Source organism: Mustelus asterias, chromosome 15 (assembly GCF_964213995.1).
Source record: "Mustelus asterias chromosome 15, sMusAst1.hap1.1, whole genome shotgun sequence".
NCBI lineage: Eukaryota > Metazoa > Chordata > Chondrichthyes > Carcharhiniformes > Triakidae > Mustelus > Mustelus asterias.
The window spans coordinates 52800835-52817708 of record NC_135815.1 but is presented as its reverse complement, the minus strand read 5'-3'; the positions used below and the strand labels follow the sequence as shown (position 1 = coordinate 52817708).

Here is a 16874-nt window from a genome sequence, read left to right as displayed (position 1 = left end):
AATTCAGACAATGTTTTAGCCTCAACTAGATTCAGTGGTAGTGAATTCCACACATTCACCATCGTTTGGGTGAAGAAATTTCTCCTCACCGAGTTCTGGACTCCCCCACCATTGGGAACATTCTTTCTGAATCTACCCGGTCTAACCCTGTTAAATTTTATAAGTTTCTATGAGATCCCCTCTCATTCTTCTAAACTCCAATGAATATAATCCTAACCAACTCCTCATATGACAGTCCTGCCATCTCAGGAATTAGCCTGGTATTCCCTCTATAGCAAGGACATTCTTCTTCAGATAAGGACACCAAAACTGCCCACAATACTCCAGGTGTGGCCTCACCGATGCCCGATACAATTGCAGCAAAACATCCCTATCCCTATACTCAAATCCTCTCGCCATGAAGGCCAACATACCAATTTGCCTTCTTTACTACCTGCTGCACCTACGTGCCTACTTTCAGTGACTGATGCATGAGGACTCCAAGGTCTCTGAGTGTCCACCTCTCTCTATTTACACTCATTCAAATAACCCATTCCCATTATTGCTACCGAAGTGGATAACCTCATATTTATCCACTTCCACTGGAAAAAACCTTTTCTTGCAGCAAGTGGTTAGTATCTGGAATTTGTTTTAAATTCTTCCATGGGATATATGGACATCGGTGGTATGACCAGCATTTGTTGCCCATTCATAATTACCCTTGAACGGAGTGGCTTGCTAGGGCATTTCAGAGGATAGTTAAGAGCCAACCACTTTGCTGTGGGTCTGGAGTCACATGTAGGTCAGACATGGTAAGGATGGCCAATTTCCTTCCCGAAAGGACATTAGTGGACCAGATGGGTTTCTGTGACAATCGATGAGTTTTGCAGTCACTATTACTGAAACTAGTTCTATATACCAGATTTATAAACTGCCTGAATGCATTTCCTAAAAGTGTGGTGGAGGCAGGTTCGATCAAGACATTCAAGAGGGAATTGGACTGTTATCTCTAAAGGTCAAATGTACAAGGCTACAGGAAGGTAGGAGAGTGGTACTACCTAAATTGCTCATACAGAGAGCCAGTGCAGACACAACATGCCAAATGACCCCTTTCTGGCGCTGTAACAATTCTAGGATAATCTTGGTATACACAGAGGCAAAGAATAAGTGTTACCACTTATTAGCAAATCTGCCAATGAAATAAAATAATAGGTTATCCAATTGGTCCATTGCTATTTCAAATAATGCACAATTATGGCAAAAATGCCACAGCCATCTCTTTTCATAGATTCATGTCAGTAACTAAAATACAAATAATTTCATAATCATTTTCAATAGCAAATTACTGCCATCTGATCATCCAAATCAAAAACATTTTTTAAATGATGTTGGTTGTTCACTCCTCTGAACTAAAATAAAACAAACAGGGTGCCCTGTTTTGCACTGTAAATGGGTACAATTGAAAGCAGAAACAAAAGAGAAAATGCTGGAAAATCTCAGCAGGCCTGACAACATCTGTAAGGAGAGAAAAGAGCTGACGTTTCAAATCCAGATAACCTTTTGTCAAAGCTGGGGGGTCATCGGGACTCGAAACGTCAGCTCTTTTCTCTCCTTACAGATGCTGCCAGGCATGCTGAGATTTTCCAGCATTTTCTCTTTTGGTTTCAGATTCCAGCATCCGCAGTAATTTGCTTTTGTACAGTTGAAAGCGGGCTGTCCCCTATGATTTCTCACTCTATAAACTGTTGATCCTAATCTTCCTGTCAAAGAGAAGCACTTCCTCTTCTCGAAAATACATAATTATGTGAATTAATTGATCAGGGCCACTCTTGCATATTTTCAAGGGTACTATAGGGAAAGTATAGGATCGGTTATCTGTCCATTTCCTTTATTACTCACACCCTCTTCCTCGCACAGGTTTAATTTCCTCATTTGTCAAATCCATTTGAAAGTAAACATAATTGCTAATCTAGCAGCAAGTTTTATTTCAGCCTTTCATGATTAGTACCAGTATTTACATACAAGGAGCTCTCTGCCAAGCAAATCTCACAAGGATTGATAGCAGTTATAATGTATAAAAATCTACAGCTAACTTGGAGTGAAGAAATGGAGGGGAAATAACATCGCTGTTCTCTGCAGCTATTCAAGTTAATTAAGTCATCCTTTTTTATCCAAAATCCAATTAGCATGTTTACATTTCAAAAGCAAATCAATAGAGTTGCATTTAAAATGGTAATTGTGCATCTTTTGCCACAAATAGATGATATGATTTATCTGATAATAGGCATAGAGAGGACAGTGAAAACCTTTTTGTTTAAGAGGCAAAAGATAAGGTGGTCATTTTATTGGACATTTGAAGGCAAGTTCCTGCTTAAATTGGGATTAACTACTGAAGATCTCCTTTTTACAGTACTAGAAATGCACGGGTGTTTTTGTACATGAACACACTTACTGCTTTCACATCCAGAGGGAAAACACTGATGCACAGAGGTCGGCAGGTTTTCCATAAGGCTGAAATAAGAATAGACATTATAGTGAGTCGCAGGGATACTTCCTGACAGCAAAGGATTGTTGGCTACAAACTATCATGTCATTGAGAAAATGTGTCCAATTTAATATTTTAGTTTTTAACCACATCTGTGTTCATCATAAGGATTTCTCAGCACATGTAATCTTTCATTAAAGATAAAAGCAAATTAGCTCACAAAGGCTCATACAGATGAACTTTCATCTCAACAAAAATGAAGTTACATTTTTCTTGCTATTTCACATTAAAAATATTTTATCAAACTGCTCGTCATAGGAATTAAAAAGATACATTAATGTTGGGCTTTGGAAGATTTTGCACATCACACATTGGATACTTCAACGGCTATCATTGGATTTGATCACATTGAATAAATAATAAATGATTACATATACACCTCCTTGTTACACCACAATGTCATTTGAACACTTTGGAAATGGAGTTTATGCATGCTGATTAGTATATGTGCACCCACTACCAAAGTCTGATTTTTTATCCAGAGAGGTTTGAGTTAGTTTCCACCTTTAGTGATCTGAAGGACAAATCTGTTCCCTAGATTTCAGAAACATTGGATTTCTTTTGGTGGGAGTTTACAAGGGTGAGAAATGTGGTGTGTGGGGCGACTTAATTAGATGGGATGCAAAGTTCTGATTTCCCGTCAACAGGTCGAGATGCAGCGGCGAGTTTGCAGCATGTTGAGCCCTACACCAGCCTGTCGTGGCTTCCTACTTGTAATATATTTGCATGCCGTGAATACTCATTAGCATAAAACTTATTAAAATTATGTCCTACTTTCAAGATAAAGTTAGCACGAGAACCTCGTGGCACCTGGTTCATGATCTTTGTGCAGTCAGTGAAAGATTAGAGGTTTTCCTGGTTTACTCTATGGCATAAAGGAGACGAACAGGACTCTTGCACAGAGGCTTGAGACTGGCTAGGGTGAATCAGTGGTGGGGGGGTAGCAGAGATTGTGGAGTAGAGTGCAGGGACATGGAGGAGTAGAAAAGGGATCTATGAGAGTTCAGAAGGTGGGGTCAAGGGCATGGAAGGGCCCAGTGGTGCAGAATGTTGAGGACACTCAGTCAAGGTAGGAAAATAAGAGTCCTAAAGGTTAGTATCAGCATTGTCCACATGTGTGTCTACCACAGGGTATGGGCTTGAGTCATTACAGGGCTTTGATTCAACTGCAATGTTTCAATTACCCCACTAAGAATGATCTCTGATAAAGTCTGATATGATGCATAGTCAGGAGTGACAGCTGAGCCTACACGTTCAACCATGCCAACACAGTGATGTATAAACACTGAATACTAACGTGATCATTCAATAATAAGAGTGAATGCAAAAGCACAACATTGTTTCTTCCACAAAATAGGAAATTTCCCTAACACCCTTGTAACCATCATGCGTGCCAACCATGAGATGTGTCAGTATATTTAGCTCTCTGACTAGGCTAATCTCAACAAACAACGATGATGTACACATGAATGAAATGAATTCATTGTAATGTGATTGATAAGAAGGGGCGGCATGGTGGCACAGTGATTAGCACTGCTGCCTCACAGCACCAGGGACCTGGGTTCAATTCCTGGCTTGGGTCACTGTCTGTGTGGAGTTTGCATGTTCTCCCTGTGGCTGCGTGGGTTTCCTCCCAATGCTCCGGTTTCCTCCCACAGCCTGAAAGACGTGCTGGTTAGGTGCATTGGCCTGAACAGGCACTGGAGTGTGGCAACTAGGGGAATTTCACAGCAACTTCATTGCAATATTAATGCAAGCCTTACTTGTGACTAATAAATAAACTTTAGCTTTTTTTAACCTAAGATTTTAAGTTGTGAAGTGGACATAAGAATCAAAGGGGTATAGAAAAGGTTAAGTGAGTGGGCAAAAATTCTGGCAGATGGATTATAATGTGGGAAAATGTGAACTTGTCCACCTGGAAGACAAAATAGAAAAGCAGCGTATTATTTAAATGGAGAGAGATTGCAGAACTCTTGAGGTGCAGGGGGATCTGGGTGTCCTTTTACATGAATCACAAAAGGTTAGTGTGCAGGGACAGCTTGGGATTTGAAGGCAAATGGAATATAAAAGTAGGATCTGGAGTCACGTATAGGCCAGGCCAGGTGATAATAGATCTCCTTCCCTGAAGGGAATTAGTGAACCTATTGATGATAATTTCATGATTATCATCACTGAGACTAACTTTATAATTCCAGGTTTATTAATTTGAATTTAAATTCAACCATGGTGGGTTTTGAACCCATGTCCCCAGAGCATTAGTCTGGACCTCTGGATTACGAGTCCAGTGACATACCACTGCGCCACCATTGACATTACCACCATCTCTGGCTCCCCTATTGCTTTTAGGAGCCCGTTCTTCTGGTTAATGTTCAAGCATTCGTTTCTGTGTGAGTTATCCATTATTTTAGATCGTTTCATCCCTTCAAAAACATTTTATTTATTCTAAAAGAGAGATTTTGAAACATTTCAAGCTTTGAATATCAAATATGAGGAAAATAGAATAAATTCCCCAATTTTTTTCATATTTTAAACAAAGTTAATCATCAATTAGTACTTTTGTTTCAATGTGAAGAAGACAACTAATCTTGAAACTGTCAATATTAATTTACTGTTTAAGTGCTCCAAATAATGTTATCTGAAGTCTGGATATCTCAGTGCACTTTAATGGCATTCAGGGATAGTTTTGTCAAAAAACACCAAATACTTGGAAATTACTAGAATATTTGTGATGACAATTTGAAGTTATTACTATTACGCATGAAAAGAATACTTAGTCACACAAGGGGTGAAATGCGATATTTTAAGGAAACTGATGAGCTTTGAAATTTTTTTTGAACCAGCTACAGTAAACCATAAAACAGTTAGAAGAAAGCTCGTACTTGATTTTGGCTTCTTGGACTGCTACGGGATCCCTCAAGTTCTGCTCCCAGGGCAGCTTCCCACACAGCCACTGTAGCATGCAGTAGCCAAGGATTTCCAGGTCACCTCGTCTGGATGGGGCTAAGGGAATGTGATTGAGGAAGGGGAATTAAGAATGAAGGATTAAAAGTCACTCAAGGCAAAAATAGAGAAAGCTTTCATTTAACTCCTGTTGATGAAATGTGCAAAATCCAAGCAGGCAACTGTCCTGTTTGTTCAGCTGTATTAGAGTTGGAACGCCCAGGTTTTTGGCTGTGGTTCACAGACAGGCTGTGACTTGTGCAATAAAAGCAGGGGTCAGTTTCCTTACCTCCCCTAACCTCATCCTTCCTCAGTCTGGCCTGTCACATGAACTTGATCCCTGCGGCCTCTGACATGATCCAGACAGCTCATAATCCAGCACCAACACTTTCTCAAACAGCCAGCAGTAAAACAAAGAAATAAATGTCTGCCTCGAAATTACTAACATATGTTGCAGGAAGTCCACAGGATCTGAATCACCCGTACAGAGATCCCGCTCACAGACTAAACAGTGATGGCCTTTCCTTTCCTGCACAAGTGCAGAAAGTTTTGAGGCAATGGCAAAACTGCCATCTAGTGTAGAGTAGGAATGGGGAAAAAAATTAACACACAAGGTGATTTGTTCAGTTTGGCCGCACTCTTTCCAAATAAATAGAATGCTTATTAGTTAAATCGTTGAACACAAGTATTCTTCACCTGAAGTGGATCACAATACTAATTGAAAATTCCATTTTACAGAGCACAAATTTGAAGACTTGCTAGGGCTCAATCCTTAAATCACACAATTTAACCCCAACTACTAATCTAACAGGATATACAAAAGCAGGCTTCTGTAATCTAACACTAAACATGCAGTCCCTTGGGAAGTTTATTTTTTAAGACCTGGCACGGATACAATAATGTCCAGACACAGAACCTGGCTCCACACGTTCCAATTAATTGACACTGGATTGCAACTCCATTTTGTAACTATTTCACAGGCTATAAATCTCCGACTAACTTTGTGGATGGATATGATTTACCTAACTCCTTCATTTAAATCTCTGTTATTCCATATCCAGTCAATCAAATACCAAATTCACATTTGTTCACATTTGTAAAACCTAGGTAGGTGTTCAACAAACTTAAACACATCGAGCTTTGTCTGAAATGTGGGTTGGCAATCCATTATTGAATCCCAATTTAGAGGGAGCTGGTGGTTTTCATTTAAATGTCTTTCCCATTAACACACGTGTTAATATGGTCATATTACTCCATAATGATGAGGCGACTGCCAATCAACTGGCTCCAGAAATTATTGAAATACGGGAAAATAGTATCATATGATAACCTGACTCATTCATTCTCAATCATATCCAATCCCATAATAAATTAATTAAATACTACTGAGATTTTTTAAGTTGTGACACAGTGGTAGTACTTTTGCCGCCGAGTCAGAAAGTTGTGTGATCAAGTGCCACTTCTGAGATGAGTATGTAATCAGGCTGATATCTCAGTGCAGTACTGAGGAGCGTTTTGCCAAAGGTGCCGTGGTTTAAGATAAGATGTTAAATCAATGGCCTCTCTCCCCTCTCAGGTGGAAGGAAAAAATCCCATTACAAATTTGTGATTTTGTTCTGACATTCTCTTTCCAGTAACTATTGCTACATCTCTTAGATGCAAAGTTGATGCCTTCAACATCACTTCAGTGAGTAGAAATGTGGAAGAACATTGGACAGAGTTTGGGAAACACACCAGATGTAAAAATGGATGAGCCTGGAATTTGCTGTCACCAGCCAGCATGCCAGATTGCTAGCAAGATCCTACCACTCCGTAAGGGTAGGATCTTACCTATCAGCCAGGTAAGGGGCAACACAGGGAACGAGATGGCCTAGTGGTATCGCTAGACTATTAATCCAAAATCTCAGCTAATGTTCTGGGGACCTGGGTTCGAATTGCGCCACGGCAGGTGGTGGAATTTGAATTCAATAAAAAATATCTGGAGTTAAGAATCTACTGATGACCATGAAACCATTGTCGATTGTTGGAAAAACCCATCTGGTTCACTAATGTCCTTAAGGGAAGGAAAACTGCCATCCTTACCTGGTCTGGCCTACATGCAACTCCAGAGCCACAGCAATGTGGTTGACTCTCAACTGCCCACCAAGGGCAAGTAGGGCTGGGCAATAAATGCTGACCAGCTAGCGACACCCATTTCCCATGAATGAATTTAAAAAAACACAGCTACCCCCCTGCAAATCTTGGATAGCCAATTGAGTGGCTTTGTTAGGCACCTACCTGCGCTGACTGGAATTTTGCAGTTGGCAGGTGGGAATGTCATACCCACACTGTGCAGGACTGGGACCTGGAATTATGTCCATGTTGGGGTCCCCACCTCAAAACAAAAACTTAGTCCGTTGTTTGAAAATTAATCTGAACTGTTACTGTCTTACTTGTTTCTGTATGCGTATAAGGAAATAAAGGAAATATATAAATTTATTCTTTATTCTTTTGTACAAGTATTTACTTGGCCTGATGCAGAGCATGCACTATATTAGTCTTCAATATTTCCAGATACAGACACTGAGGATCATTTACAAAGTTCTGGGGGCTTGGATGAGACACTAGGATCTGTCTTTTCAGTCAGGATCACTTTGTCTTTGGAAGGATGGATTGCGTAAGATTCAAGCCTACGAAAAGGGACCTCTCAGGGCTGGATTTTTAACTTTAAAAATAGGACCCAATTCTGGGATTCCTGCTTCCATCCCACCTCAATTTTTGATAGCATGGGGTAAGAATGCAGGCAGCAAGTATGCACACTGCATGCCCAACCTGGCTGGCTCCATAGTGAGGATAAGCATCTCCTAACACCTGCAATTTTCATGCAGTTAAGCCAGCTTCTCAAGATCCTTTGGTCCACGGCTTCTCTGAGAAATCGTGAGCCATCATCTGAAAGATAACTTCAAAATGTCTTACCCATAACCCATGCCAACTTAAGCACCCTGCCCATCCCTAATAGCCCCTCATACCACCATGCTAACCCATGCTCCTCCACCCACCTCCAATACCCCGCATATCCTCCATGCCAACCGTTGCCCATGCAGCCACTCTCAATGGTCTTTCAAACACTCCATGACAACCATTGCCGTTCTAGCCACCCCACCCAAAGGCCCCTCATATCTTCCATGCCAACCCATAGCATTTCCATGCCCATTCACCCAGTATACACTCTGTACAGAACCAATGAGCCCTACAGTAACAATGGCATATGTGGAAAAGATTAAAAGCAGTCATTGATAACTTTCTTTAAAATTGTTCTTGTGTTCCTACCTGTTTCAATGAACTAATAGAACTCTGGGCTTTCAGCCAAGCATGCATTGAAGGTCTTGGCTATAAGCCTAGACTTTTGTGGAAACAGATGCACACAAGAGAAAACATTGTTTGATTGGCAGCTCTTTCTTAGATCAATTTTGTCAGTGGCTCAATTTTATTACAGAAGTGCTTAAGTTCTACTACTGATGCTTCAAAGGTTTGGTTGATTGACAATTTTATAGGGTTGTAGTAACAGAGGTTTATTTAAAAGGACATTAACAATGGCTGGAAGGGCATTGGTTAGCATGGAGAGTATGGGGCAACTGGGAGTGGGTGGAGGGGCATGGGTTGAAATGAGTTGGCATGGATGGAGTGTGGGGAGCAGGTGGAGTGGTGAAGGGGAGTGAGGGGTGAGGGAAATTAGGTGTGGGTGAAGGGGCATGGGTTGGCATAGAGGGAATGAAGAGCCATTGGTGGTGGATAGAGGGGCATAGGTTGGCATGAGTTGACATTAATGGGGCATGAGGAGTGGGTGTGGGATTAGTAGGAGCGAGGGCAAGAGAGCCTAATAGTTAACAACCGGACATATTAGTCATCCTACCTCTGCACGTGGTATCCCCCATGGCCATCTCTAAGAATTGGCGGGCCCAACCTCAGCACAAACCCACTGTCCCAGAACAAAAATCGCACCACTCGAGGCATTTTCTCCCGAGGTGCTACCATCTCCTGCTACCCGTCTTTAATATGAAAATCCAGCCCTTAAGAAATAGTAGCAGCAGTAGGCCTGACGAGTTTGCTCTGCCATTCGATAAGATCTTCAATCTCTCCTCGTAGGCCAATCACCTCATTGAGGAATCAGTCCAGTGAATCTTACTTTCACTCCCTCGAAGGCAAGCATATCCTTCCTTAGATATGAAGACCAAAACATGCGCAGTACTCTTGTTTCATCAAGACCCTATACAACTGCAGTGGGAGTCCTTTACTCTTATACTCCAAGTGCTTTGCAATAAACGCTAACATACAATTGGCTTTCCTAATTTCTCATTGTATCTGCATGTTAACTTGCTGTGATTTAGATACAACACTTCCTCAAGTTCCCCAGATGCCAACAATTCTGAGCTCCAGGCTTGTTGATGTGCACAGCTCAAAGCTAATAGGTCTATTTATTTTTTTATCTGACAGAATCATCTACTGCCATTGGTTGAAAAGTTTGTCATATATATAAATATTACCAGGTTAATTATGAAATCCAAGTTAAAGCTGTATAAACGGAGTTCATTTTGACAATTCACAGAATCGTTAAATGCAGAAGGAGGCCACCTGGTCCATCGTGTCTGCACCAGCTCTCCAAAGGAGATTATGGCTTAGTGCCATTCCTTTGCCTTTTCCCCATATCCTGCACATTTGTTTCTATTCAAGTAATCATCTAACGCCCTCTTGAATGCCTCAGCGAAACCAGCTCTACCACACTTCCAGGCAGTGCTCTCCAGATTCAAACCATTCAAAGAACAAAAAACAAAGAACATTACAGCACAGGAACAGGCCCTTTGACCTTCCAAGCCTGCACCGATCAAGCTGTCGTCTAAACTAACACCACCTACCATTCCAGGGACCATATCCCTCTATCCCCATCCTATTCATGTATTTGTCAAGATGCCCCTTAAAAGTCACCATCAGATCTGCTTCTAATACCTCCCCCGGCAATGACTTCCAGGCACTCACCACCCTCTGTGTAAAATACTTACCTCGCACATCTCCTTTAAACCTTGCCCCTTGCACCTTAAACCTATGCCCCCTAGTAATTGACTGTTCCACCCTGGGAAAAAACTTTTGACTATCCACTCTGTCCATGCCCCTCATAATCATGTAGACTTCTATCAGGTTGCCCCTCAGCCTCCGTCGTTCCAGTGAGAACAAACCAAGTTTCTCCAACCTCTCCTCTTAGCTAATGCCCTCCATACCGGGCAACATCGTGATCATTTTTTCTATACCCTCTCCAAAGCTTCCACATCCTTCTGGTAGTGTGGCGACCAGAATTGAAGACTATAGGTCTGATTTTACCATTTTCATTCTAAGTGCTGAATCTGGGCGCAATTCAGATCTGGCTTGGAAATCTGTTCTCAGGTGCCCCTATACGCACTCAGCCTGAAAAAAAAATCGTGGGTCCCATTCACGCTGTGGACGGGGCTTATCGCACCCAAAACGATCGGAGCTCTGAACTGTGCATGCGCAGTTAGAAAAAAGTTTGAAAAAGTGCGCCCATGTCTGATCGCTCCTGGGCCGCAAAAGTGGAGAAAGCGACCCGGGAGCGATGGCTCCCACAGACATCACTGTCCCCCTTATCCACCCACCCCCCTGCTACCCAGACCAATCATGGCCCCCTGCCCCCTTCCCTGGCACCGATCGCCCGCAGAGTGGCAGCGGACCCCCCTGCCACACCCCCCCCCCCGTCCCCCCCACCAGAGATGCATCTGCCCCCCCACCCACCAGTGAGTGATCGGGCTTCCCCCTCCCTCCACCAGAGATACATCTTACCCGCCTCCCTCCTCCCCTCCCTCCCCTCCACCCCCCCAGAGAATGGTCTGGCCTCACTCCCTCCTCCCACCCCCAGAGGAACATCTGACCCACCACCTCCTCCCTCCTCACCCCTTCACTAGAGAATGATCTGACCCGCCTCCCTCCCCCCCCCGCCCCCCCCCACCACCGATCTGACTCAGAGAGCCGTTGGAAGCAATGAACTCGCCTCTTCAGCAGCTGGAGCGCCCGATTCAGACTTTTATTCAGCATGTGCATTTTGGCGCGAATCCGGATTGGCGAACATGGTGGTAAAGGGGGAAATGCTGATAAAGTTGAGCGGGCAGTTCATTAATTCAATTTAAATACATGCAAATGCATTTAAATCAACATTGCGCCTGTTTCGGGCGCGAATCGGATTGTGGCCATTCCCGGGCGTTGGTAAAGTGGCCATCTGCGTGGGCACGGATTGTGTTAATAGCCTCACACCCGACTTTGCCACATTTTTGCACCCGAAAACGGACGCAACGCAATGGTAAAATAGGGCCCTATATTCCAAGTGCAGCCTAACTAAGGTTCTATAAAGCTGCAACATGACTTGCCAATTTTGAAACTCAATGCCCTGGCCGATGAAGGCAAGCATGCCGTAGACCTTCTTGACTACCTTCTCCACCTGCGTTGCCACTCTCAGTGACCTGTGTACCCGTACCCCAGATTCCTCTGCCTATCAATACTCTTAAAGGTTCTGCCACTTACTGTTTTTCCCATCTGTATTAGACCTTCCAAAATGCATTACCTCACATTTGTCCGGATTAAACTCCATTTGCCATCTCTCTGCCCAAGTCTCCAACCGATCTATATCCTGCAATATCCTCTGATGGTCCTCATCGCTATCCGCAATTGCACCAACATTCGTGTCGTCCGCAAACTTACTAATCAAACCAGTTACATTTTCTTCCAAATCATTTGTATATATTACAAACAGCAAAGTTCCCACCACTGATCCCTGAGGAATGCCACTCCTTATTTGTGCTGTGAAAATGTTTTTTCTCACATCACATTTACATCTTTTGTGAATCACCTTTTTCCCGTGTTCCCCTTTTCTTGATCCTTTTACAAGGGAACCAGTTTCTCCCTGTCTACTCTGTTCAGCCCCCTCATAACTTTGAACATCAAGAGATGATCATTTCAAAGATGACTTTCTTTCTCCCTTGGATCGTGTTGAGAGTTTTCCTGTAAATGGGGAGTTACGGATTAACAAATTGGAAGGCAAGGCTTGATATACTGCAGCAACATGTCTGTCTTCAACCTCAATGGCTGCAAATATATAACTGCAATGCCCTTCAACATTCAAGCACCTGCCAACATAATTATTCAAATTTCACCTCCATTCCCTGATATACTGGAATGGAATGTTATTTACCTGACTTTTAATTCAAGCAATTCTGTCTGTAGCCATATTGCATCTTCCTTCACCACTCCCTCCCTCACCTCCTGTCCCAGCATTCCATTCCCCCACCACCCACAGCTTTTAATTCTAGAGTGAATTTTTAAACTTATCCAACGCAGGAGCAAGTCATTCATTTGCAGCTATAAACTCCACATTCAGACTCCACTTGCCAACAACTTAGATGGCAACTGAACAAGGTAACAAAATTATTTATCACCCTGCCTCCTTCACTTGGGTTCCCCAACCAGAAACCATGGATGAACAGGGGTACTGCTTGCTGAAGTCCAGGTCTAAGGTGTTCAGGTCAGGCGACACTGACCTATACAAGAAAGCCAGATACGATCTAAGGAGATCTATCGAAGATGCAAAAGACAATACCGGACCAAGTTCGTGTCCCAGGCTAGCCACACCGACCCCCGCCGATTATGGCAAGGTCTGCAAGACATAACAGGCTACAAGATGAAGGCATGTAAAATCGCCGGCTCCATGCACCCCTCCCTGATGAGCTCAATGCATTCTACACCCGTTTTGAGCAAGAGGTCAGCGAGAGCATGCCCTCCACCCCGGAAGCCCTGGATGAACCTGTAGCTGGGGTCACCATTGCAGATGTCAGAGCAGCTTTCTTGAAGGTCAACCCATGGCAGCAACTGGCCCGGATGAGGTACACGGACGTGCACTCAGATCCTGCATGGATCAGCTGGCGGGGGATTCACAGATATCTTCAACCTTTCTGTACAACAATCTGAGGTTCCTTTCTGCTTCAAGACGACGACCATCATCCCAGTACCCAAGAAAAGCCAAGCAGTGTGCCTTAATGACTATCGGCCGGTGGCTCTGACATCCATCATTATGAAGTGCTTCGAAAGGCTAGTCATGGCACGAATCAATTCCAGCCTCCCGGACTACCTGGATCCACTACAGTTTGTCTACTGCCGCAACAGGTCCATAGCAGACGCCATTTCCCTGGCCCTGCACTCAACCCTGGAACACCTAGATAACAAGGACACCTATGTCAGACTCCTATTTATTGACTACAGCTCAGCCTTCAACACCATTATTCCCACAAAACCCATCTCCAAACTCCATGGCCTGGGGCTCGGCACCTCCCTCTGTGACTGGATCCTGAACTTCCTAACTCACAGACTACAATCAGTAAGGATAGGCAACAACACCTCCTCCACGATCATCCTCAACACCGGTGCCCCACAAGGCTGTGCTCTCAGCCCCCTACTATACTCCTTATACACCTATGACTGTGTGGCCAAATCCTCCTTCAATTTGATTTTCAAGTTTGCTGACAACACCACTGTAGTGGGTCGGATCTCAAACAATGACGAGACAGAATACAGGAATGAGATAGAGAATCTGGTGACCTGATGTGGCAACAATAATCTCTCCCTCAATGTCAACAAACCAAAGGAGACTATCATTGACTTCAGGAAGCATAAAGGAGAACATGCCCCTTCTACATCAATGGGGAGGACGTAGAAAGGGTCGAGAGATTCAAGTTTTTAGGTGTCCAGATCTCCAACAACCTGTCCTGATCCCCCCATGCTGACACTATAGTTAAGAAAGCCCACTAATGCCTCTACTTTCTCAGAAGACTAAGGAAATTAGGCATGTCAGCTGCGACTCTCACCAATTTTTACAGATGCACCATAGAAAGCATTCTTTCTGGTTGTATCATAGCTTGGTATGGCTCCTGCTCTGCCCAAGACCGCAAGGAACCACAAAAGGTTGTGAATGTAGCCCAATCCATCACGCAAACCAGCCTCCCATCCATTGATTCTGTCTACACTTCCCGCTGCCTTGGCAAAACAGCCAGCATAATTAAGGACCCCACACACCCCGGACATTCTCTCTTCCACCTTCTTCCTTCAGGAAAAAGATACAAAAGTCTGAGGTCACGTACCAACCGACTCAAGAACGGCTTCTTCCCTGCTGCTGTCAGACTTTTGAATGGACTTACCTTGCATTAAGTTGATCTTTCTCTACACCCTAGCTATAACTGTAACACTACATTCTGCACTCTCTCGTTTCCTTCTCTATGAATGGTATGTTTTGTCTGTATAGCGCGCAAGAAACAATACTTTTCACTGTATGTTGATACATGTGACAATAATAAATCAAATCAAATCAAATGGATATGGTCACACCAGCACGGTGTGTTACCGCATGATGGAAAACAAATATATTAATATAACAGCTTTAAGTTAGGATTGTATGGGTGAGATTCACAATGTATGATGATTCATCAAAGGTACAGAAGAAAACATTTGGCTATCCAATGATAAGGATATCCTTTGAGTAGCATGTTGAAATTAATCCACATTGGCAGTCTTAAGAAAATTTGTATGTTTGTTTTATTTTGAAACACATCCTTACACATGGCAACTCTGCCAGTTTATGACTAGGTAAAATCAGATTGAAGCTCACAATGGCTGGAATTTTACCGTCCCCGTCTGCCACGGGAATCGGAGCAGGTGAGGGGCGGACCATGGAAAGGTCCACTGACCAATGGGCAGGATTTTATGGTTTCAGGACGAGTGAAGCTGTAAAATCCCGCCTGGTGTTTTTAACCCTGGCTTCAGAGTTGATGAGAATAAATGCCCCAGTTGTAATGGATTGACAGGTTGGCAGACTTCCCAACAGTGCAGAATAGTTATAACCAGCAGCATTTGCATGCCCATGCTTGATGCAAGTGGGTCAACATTTGAGGAAAATACTTCAGTCGCTGTGATAAGAGCGTATGCTTGTAAAGTATATAGCGAGCATGCATTTGATTCACCTCATTAAAAAATAGCTTTTTGCTCCAATATGGAACCCAGAAGAACCATAAAATGGTTGCTGCCAAATACTCTAGCTATTTCTGCTGGACCAGGTTTCCTCAGCAATGCTGCAATGTCTAGTAATCACAGCAATAAAATAGGTCTTGACTTGTATGTTGGCAAATAGACAATACGTTAAAAACCACCTCATTTTGGTAAGTAAGTGCAATATACCGGTATCTCCAGAGAAATTAGATATTGACTACATGCTTCAGTGACTAGAAATATAGCTGCAAAGCAGTCTGTGCATTAATCTAGACACTACCATTTCAGTGACACTAACAATGTTAAAAAGTTCAAACAGGACTCGGATACAGTAATAATTCCCAGTAATTATCAAAAGCTGACAATGCAGGATTTTAATTAATAAAGTTATTCATTGTGCTCTCTGGTAATTTGCTTGTAATATTGACAACAATAAAGTATTTTACTCCATGATAGATCAAGCAGAACAAGCTTGACCTCTGCTTTGCTTCAAATGATACGTGAAAATAATAGGCAACACTATAATTAGTCTGTCTGTGTAATGTGTGTTCTGTATTAAAACACTGACATGAGCATTCATGTTTACTCCGCATTGAAAGTGACCATTAAGGTGCTCATCAGTCTGGCAGACAGCAGTCTAACCTGCTTTATCCTGTTGTATCTTTTAACCCCTTAGATTGCGAAGAAAATTGGTCTAAGTAAACGAATGTATTAGAGAGCTGCATTTTATTTTACTGTGGCGCAAGCAATTTCCACTGCTGCTCAGTATATCCTGCAAACAGAATGAAAGGGAACAAAAAACACTAATAGTTCTAAGTGTTCAGTCAAAACAATATAAGTAAAATTCTAGTAAAAACCAAAATGTGTTCATAAAATCAGATGCAAGTGATACAATTAATTTGATGCTGCACACTGCCCAGAGCTTATGGAGCTTTCAAATGTTCAACTCTCAGAGGTGCAATGATGGAAGATCAACCCGTAAACCTGGAAAACAGGTTTGCCTGGGAATTTCCTCACAGCTCTTGCTGCTTATTCACCAAAGGTGATTCCTGACATGGGTCTTGCTGCTGATGGGCAGATTTTGGGGAGTCATGAGATGTTAGCGGTGGCACAATGGTTTGCACTGCTGTCTCACAGCGCCAGGGACCCAGGTTCAATTCTGGCCGGAGGTCACTGTCTGTGTGGAGTTTGCACGTTCTCCCCATGTCTGCGTGGGTTTCCTCTGGGTGCTCTGGTTTCCTCCCGCAGTTCAAAGATGTGCATTGGCCATGTTAAATTATCCCTTAGTGTCAGGGTGACTAGCAGGGTGGGATTATTGGTAGTGCAATGACCAATAAGCTGA

General features: G+C 43.0%; 1 protein-coding gene across 2 annotated transcripts in view; it reads right to left on the bottom strand.

Annotated features, from left to right (window-relative positions):
* The window catches only part of LOC144504512 (serine/threonine-protein kinase VRK1-like), a 107930-nt gene that overhangs the window by 34080 nt on the left and 56976 nt on the right, over positions 1-16874 (bottom strand). For both annotated transcript variants that reach the window (XM_078229894.1, XM_078229895.1), the window contains 2 exons: positions 5404-5524; positions 2432-2490 (listed from right to left, as the gene is read on the bottom strand). In XM_078229894.1, the coding sequence (XP_078086020.1) occupies positions 2432-2490; positions 5404-5524 (180 nt within the window). The remainder of the gene's footprint in view (positions 1-2431; positions 2491-5403; positions 5525-16874) is intronic.